This window comes from Gossypium hirsutum, chromosome A10 (assembly GCF_007990345.1).
Source record: "Gossypium hirsutum isolate 1008001.06 chromosome A10, Gossypium_hirsutum_v2.1, whole genome shotgun sequence".
Taxonomy (NCBI): Eukaryota; Viridiplantae; Streptophyta; class Magnoliopsida; order Malvales; family Malvaceae; genus Gossypium; species Gossypium hirsutum.
Window position 1 is genome coordinate 111,302,145 of NC_053433.1, and position 7,328 is coordinate 111,309,472.

The following is a 7,328-nucleotide window of genomic DNA, read 5'->3' on the forward strand; positions in this document are numbered from 1 at the left end:
TGTCTCATTTTAAATGGATAGAGGCAAAGACGAATTTGATTTACTTTCCTTTTGAATTATTTTAAAATTTTCTAAAACTTTTAATGTAAAAGAAATTTTAAGAAATTGATTATGAATCAGGAAAATTTTTAATTTGATTCTTTCAAAAATTGAGATTAAGAATTAAACCTACCCTTTTCGTCCTTTCTGTCCCCAACAAAAAAAAAATTATTTTGGTTAAGGTGGGTATAGAATAATGGAATAATTATTCAAAGACCATAGTTTGAATTTTCCTTTCTTTTTAATGAAAAAAATAAATAAAGTACATATAACTTTTATAGGTAATTTATGAGTTGGATTGGCTCTAACTCAATTAATAATTTGACTTGGTATCGACATTATTGTCAATACAAGAAGATATAAATTTGTGTGCATTGAAACACGTTGTCCTCTTATGTAAGGGTTGGAGAAAAGTTAAAAGTAGTTCTAGGTATTGTATAGAAAAAAAACAAAGATTAAGTATCGTGATACTACATTTATATGAAATGAAGTAAATTAAAAATTAGTTTTTATCTTTGTAATATTTTTTTTATTTAAAATTTTTAATATATTGTTAATATTTTTTTATTTTTTGTACTGTTCAACATGTTTAAAGAATATTTTGTTAGTTAAATGAATTGAAAATATTTTATTATTTGATAAATAGCTAAAAATGCGAAAAGAATAGTTCTTTACATAACGTGTATGAAGTATTTCTTAGCTGTTAAGGGTAGTATTGTCATTTTAGAAAACAATAATAATTCCAACCATACGAATTAAATAATCCATCTCCTAAAAAATATAGATAATAAATATTAAATTTCATAAACATATATCTTTTTTCCTCTTTTTATTATTTATTTGATAACAAATGTCTTAATTAAATTTAATTTTACCCATGTTGTTGTTAAAACAAAAACTTGTCAAATGTATATTTATATTTTTGGTTTAATTATGTCGTAGTCCCTATATTCTTTAAAATTTTAATATTTAATCTCCTTAATTTTAACTTTATTTTAAAATTAAAGTCCATTTTCTTTCTACCATCAATTTAATAAACAATATTATCAATTGGATTTTAATTTTTATATCAAATAAATAGAGAGACTAAGGGTGTGCTTGATCAACCATTGAAAATGAAAAGATTTCAATTTTTAATTTTTTTAGTTTTTTTTGTATAATTATAGGTGTCTTTCATTCGTTTTAAGGTTTAAGCCTAATCTTGTTCGGGCAGTGATGATATTTAGGTAAAGTTCTCCAAACAATGATAACTTAACATTTAATTTTTTACATAGAGTTTTATAATTTTTCTAATTAAGGCTATATTTAGTAATTAAGTAATGAATTTAAGTTATAAAATATGTTTATTATATTATTCAAAATTAAATATTGAATATAATTATATTGTTTGATAAGGGATAATATAACTTTAAATGAAATAAAATTGAATTTTTAGCAAGTCCCAATCTACCTACGTATATTTCATAATTTTCATTGTGAATTATCAAATATATTTTAAAAAAATTAAATTATTAAAAATATTTTTCAATATATTATCAAAGAAAACTTTAATTTTTCAATTTATTAAAAAACACCTAAATTCGTGAAATTTGAAGCAAAAGGAGTAAAATTCAAAAATAAAAAAATTTGAAGAATTGGGTCAATTAAACTTATATTTTCTATCATATTTAAAATATTTTATATTTATACAAAATTTTAATAAATTAAATGTTTATATTTTATAAATTCTTTTGATATTTTTTATGTCTATTTTAATGCCTATGTTTAAGTTACGTGATTATCTCTCTCTTGAAATTAGATGTTAGATTATGTATATTAAAATTATATTAAATCATATGTGAATTTTATATGAATGTGATATATTTGATTTTATTTAGAAGACAGAAGTTTCAATCTATTATTTGAACAGAAAAGTAAAAGTTGTCGCCCAACGTAAACCAGTCTATGTTTTTGGCGGTATTATTTAGAGTCTCAAAGGCTCTCTTTGTCTTTGGTACGTTTCTGAACTCACACCATTTCCTTCTACACTACAAATTCCTCCCATTTTTAAAACATCTCTTCTTTTATTTTATTTTTTTCTTCCTTTGATTTTAATCCCAGCTCCATTTTTGTCCATGTTTTCTGCATCAAAAGAGCCAATCTGACCTGGAAAATAATGGGATTTTTAAGTACTTTATTGGGAATTTTTGGTTTTGGGATTGGAACTTCTATTGGACTCTTGATTGGATTCTTTCTCTTCATATACTCTAAACCCAAAACTGTAAAGGTAAGCAATGAATTTATCCCGGCTTCAATGTGTTCTTTTTTTTCCCTTTTTCATGTTCTGATTTCATCTGGGTATTTGTTAAAAATATATATTTTCCACCTCTTTTAATCAAAGTTCAAGTTTTTTGTTAAGATTACATCTGGGTATCTCTTAGTTTCTCCATTGCTATTGTAAAAATATCCTCTCTTTTTTTATTAATTTTCTTCTGCCACAGTTTTGTACTTTTTCTTCTTATTGGTTTTGAGATAACAATGTATCATAGTTTCTTAGTATTTTGTACGAAGGATTTATATTCCATCTGGGTTTTCATTGATGCCTTCAAAGCCTTGGTAAAAATGGTGTTTTTTTGCAACTGCCGTAAAACTTTTCCATTACTAATTTCTGCAATTTTTTTCCCTGTACTTTTTTAACGAAAGAAGCTTTTCAATTGTTATTAAATATTTTTACTAAATACATACTTTTCTTTACTATTACTGCTAGAACCTAAGCCAAGTGATTGTGACTTATTTTTTTCTTTGTTTTTATATGTGTGTTTTTTCATGGTGGAGATTATTTTTCATGTTTATCATAGTTGATGACATATTTTGATTTTAGAGAAACTTGTTCAAGATGTTAAATTTTAATTGATTGAAACCTTGTTGTCTTTATTTAAAAAAAAAAACCTTGTTGTCAAAGTCAAGTATTTAGAATTAATATTCAAAATTAAAGTAATTAGAATTATAAGCAAAAATGGGAACTTTTATTTTCTTTTGATGGTCAAGAATTTGTGGCTCTTAACTGTTCCTTGAGTGAGGGGAGCTAAGCTAACAATGGAAGTAATTGACAAAATGGATATGGACCATTTTTTATTCCCTGCATTTAATGTTCTTTCTGGACAATTCCTTAATCAAAAAGCACCCATGGACTTGCTCTATTTTTTTATTTTTTATATTTTTGGTGAATTATATTAATGCAATTGATATATGGCCTAATTAATTAATGATCTATGCCTCTAGCTGTTCCATTGATATCATACATAGGGTAGTTTGACAAAGAAATATATGAATTATCAAGTTTTAGATAGGATGGGATGTATGGATTTTCTGGTGATTCAATGATTGTTGAATTCCCTTGAATTGGATAAGCCGGGAGATTATATTGTAAAGTCGTGGAAAGACCGACAGCAAATTCCGGACAAGGAATGGAATTCTGATCTAATATTTGATTATATTGCATTCATCCATGGTATGGCCAAATTATTCAATGATGCCTCTAGCTGTTCTGTTGCTATAGCTCGTGATTATCGAATTAAGATGGAATGGTGTGTCTAAATTTTTGTATACGTTTGATGGAAGTTGAATTTCCTTGAAACAGATAAAACCAAAGGTTTTACGATACCGAATAAAGTCACAGACATGATGGTGAATTCGCAACAAGAAACGGGTTTCCTCATGTGATCATTGTCTTTTATGTACTCACTAGTATAGTAGAAAATTTCCAGAACTTCAAGAATCGAAATTCCATGTTGATAATGGTGTTGTTTTCCGGCTAATTTATGTTTGTTTTAAGCTCATGTATGGACTGCTTGGTATAGGAACCAGTTCCTAGGCCGCTTTATGAGCTAGATAACGATCAATTGCTGGATATTCTTCCTGATATTCCGTTATGGGTTAAATGTCCCGATTATGAGAGAGTAAGTATTCGAACTTTTAGAATGATTTATCAAAGTCTTGATTTACACTCATCTTGTTTTTCTTCTAGCTGTATATTGATGGTAATTGTGAAAACAATGCAGGTAGATTGGCTGAACAAGTTTGTTGCTGATATGTGGCCGTACCTCGATAAGGTAGTTCGATGGCTTGAAAAAGTTTCGAGATTTTCAATTATGTTAGTTATGAACTCGGAATTTAATTTTAATCTACAGGCAATTTGTGCTCAAATAAGAAGCGCTACCGAACCGATGTTTGCCGAGTATGTGGGGAAGTATCAAATAGAAGCCATTGAGTTTGATAATCTAAGTCTCGGAACTATTCCTCCGGAAATTCATGGTAAGAAATGGATGTTTTTTTCTCGATTTGTTCCCCAAAATCATAGCAGAGAACGATTAAGCACGGGAATCATGAGCATGAGGCCGAAATTTCTTCCTACTAATATTCTCATTTTATCGTATTTCACTATTTGCAGGTCTTAAAGTGTGTGAAACAAATGAGAAAGAACTAGTCCTCGAACCAGCAGTTCGCTGGGCTGGCAATCCGAACATTGTTTTGACGCTGAAGTTGTTGTCTTTCCGAATCACCATTCAGGTCAGAAGAGTCTAGAGACAGAGTTGAAAGAAGAATGTATCTTTTTCTGTTTTCTTCTAGAGTTTGATTATGCTGCTTCGCAGTTAGTAGATTTACAAATATTTATGGCACCACGGATAACTTTGAAACCTCTTGTACCTAACTTTCCATGTTTTGCAACCGTTGCAGTATCACTCCTTTGGAAGGTTAGTAAAACTTTTTGAACATCGAAAATCATTGGATTAAAATGTTGGTTACTTTCACTTTTAAATATCAATGAAAACTACAATTATTTTCCGATGATGATGTTTACTACCTACCATGCAGCCTGATGTAGACTTCGGAATGAGTATACTTGGAGGTGATATTATGGCTATACCCGGACTTTATCAGTTTGTCCAGGTATTGTACTGGTAATTTCTATACAAAAATAGTCGGATATAATTGTGGAGGGCTTATGAACTTAGAATTTTGTCTGAAGAACAGTCGGCTAACTGTTCGAGTTGCCTGCAGAAAACAATTAAAAGGCAACTTGCAAGCCTCTACATCTGGCCACAAGCACTAGAGATACCCATTCTTGATTCTGCAACGTAAGTTTCTATTACATACCGTGTTATATCTACTCCATTTTTTATTACCGAGCGTTCTAGAACTTTAATGTTCATACATACTGTATGTTGTGAACTATTTTAACTTTTAAGGCCTTGGTTATATTGCTTTAAGTTCTGGATATTGGGTACTTTACGAACCATGCGTACTAGAAGTACTTCTAATAATTATTTTCGATTGATTCTTATAAAACTATAGAGTTTTATGCTTGTTGGCCGAGTTTTTATTTTGGTTCTTTTTTTAGGGTGGCTGTAAAGAAGCCTGTTGGAATACTACATGTAAAGGTTGTGCGGGCACAAAAGCTCTTAAAGAAGGACATCCTCGGAACGTCGGACCCTTATGTCAAGTTAAATCTATCTGGAGAGAGGCTGCCATCGAAGAAAACAACCATCAAGAAGAGGAATTTGAATCCAGAATGGAACGAAAAGTTCAAGCTTATCGTAAAGGACCCCGGATCTCAAGTTCTTCAGTTACAAGTCTTCGACTGGGACAAGGTTTTTTCGCCTTCCGGTCACTCAGTTAATTTATTGTGATAAAAGCAGATTTTATCTAGATGACAATTCAAATTGTTTCTTCTTTGTATGTGTTGTTTTTTGCAGGTTGGTAATCATGACCGACTTGGAATGCAGTTTGTCCCATTGAAATTTCTTACACCCTACGAGACAAAGGAATTTAAACTCGATTTGCTGAAGCATACAGATAGTTATGATCCTCAGGATAAGAAGCAAAGAGGGAAAATTGTGGTTGAACTTATGTATGCCCCTTTTAGAGCTGACAGTGGTAAGTTAGAGGGGACACAAGACGGATACAGCAGAAAGGAAAGCGGGTTTGACCGGACATCCGACAGTGAAGTCTTTGGTGGAGCAGGTCTCCTTTCAGTTCTGATTCAAGGAGCCGAGGATGTTGAGGGTGAACGCCACAATAACCCTTTTGCCGTAGTTTTTTTCAGAGGAGAAACAAAAAGGACAAAGGTAAACTTCTCGCAGTTGCATTTGTTTGTGTTCGAACTCCAACTTCTTTTCTCGGCTTAACATTGCTCGGTCCACCATTTTACAAAAATGGTGTTTTCAGATGATCAAGAGAGCCCGAGATCCCCTCTGGAACGAAGAGTTTCACTACATGCTCGAGGAACCTCCATTAAATGAGAAGATCCATATCGAAGTCATGAGCAAGCGAACAGGCTTTAGCTTCCGATCAAAGGTATGCACTCAACTTTCTCTGATTCTCACTGCGTCGTTATATCTTTAACGTTACTTTGAATCATTTCCCATGTAGGAACATCTGGGAAATGTCGATATCAATCTTACTGACGTTGTCCATAACGGACGAATCAACCAGAAATACCACTTGATCGATTCGAAGAATGGAGTAATACATGTTGCGATAAAATGGGTGACAGCTTGAGAAACAGGAAGAGAATTTAAACCGATGTCAATTGGTTTTGCAATAACATACAAAGATTGATACAAGAGAAATATATGGAGACAAAGATTACTGCAAAAAATCCATGTATAGAATCCCAGTTAAATTCAGTGCCAATATAATTTTTGACTGTAAATTTTCAGTGCCTTAATATAGGTATGTTTATTTAGTTATTTTATTTGGAGTATACCTCTTATGTTGTTATTGCTATTGAAAAAAGCCAATGAAGCTGAGGAACCTACCAACTCAATTCATAAATCCACATATAGGATGCTATGGGATGTCTTGGTTGACAATCCAAAATATGAATTTATTTAATGTGTTAAACCCCATAAAAGTATCTAATGTTTTAGACATAACACAAAATAAACATATCAAATTTACTTGTCAAATCAACTATTTTACATCAATGGCTGAAAGGGAACTTGGAAATTCCATTTTAGGACTAATCTTTTGGGATGTGAGGCAGCCCAACTCCCATATTTTCTTAGGCTAAAGTTAAAGCTCAGTTTGAATTAGATGCATCTTGAACTTGCTTAAGTCCAATTTATCTTTCAGTACCCAAAAGGTTTTTCTTTTTCTTTTTCAAGATGAAGGATAATATATATATATATATACAAAACAAATATGTTAAAACTTAAACAAAATAATAATACTATCTTAAACATGAGTATGTGTATATAAAAGCAGTGAATACTTCAAATTGGATGCTGAAATTTTAGACAGTATAC

The 7,328-nt window shown here is 30.8% G+C and overlaps 1 protein-coding gene across 4 annotated transcripts; it reads left to right on the forward strand.

Annotated features, from left to right (window-relative positions):
* Positions 1-1,926: 1,926 nt before the first annotated feature.
* Positions 1,927-6,775, forward strand: LOC107937174 (synaptotagmin-3). 4 transcript variants are annotated; one of them, XM_041078084.1, is made up of 13 exons: positions 1,941-2,032; positions 2,173-2,305; positions 3,879-3,977; positions 4,080-4,130; positions 4,209-4,332; positions 4,469-4,587; positions 4,671-4,772; positions 4,894-4,968; positions 5,080-5,156; positions 5,420-5,669; positions 5,775-6,146; positions 6,247-6,375; positions 6,451-6,775. In XM_041078084.1, exons 2-13 carry the CDS (start codon positions 2,195-2,197, stop codon positions 6,577-6,579), a joined length of 1,638 nt encoding a protein of 545 aa, XP_040934018.1. In that variant the 5' UTR covers positions 1,941-2,032; positions 2,173-2,194; the 3' UTR covers positions 6,580-6,775. The 4 variants fall into 4 exon arrangements, with proteins under 4 accessions (XP_016725507.1, XP_040934018.1, XP_016725505.1 ...); XM_016870018.2 differs by lacking the exon at positions 2,173-2,305 and having other exon boundaries at positions 1,927-2,032; XM_016870016.2 differs by lacking the exon at positions 1,941-2,032 and having other exon boundaries at positions 2,174-2,305; positions 3,659-3,977.
* The last annotated feature ends 553 nt before the right edge of the window (positions 6,776-7,328 follow it).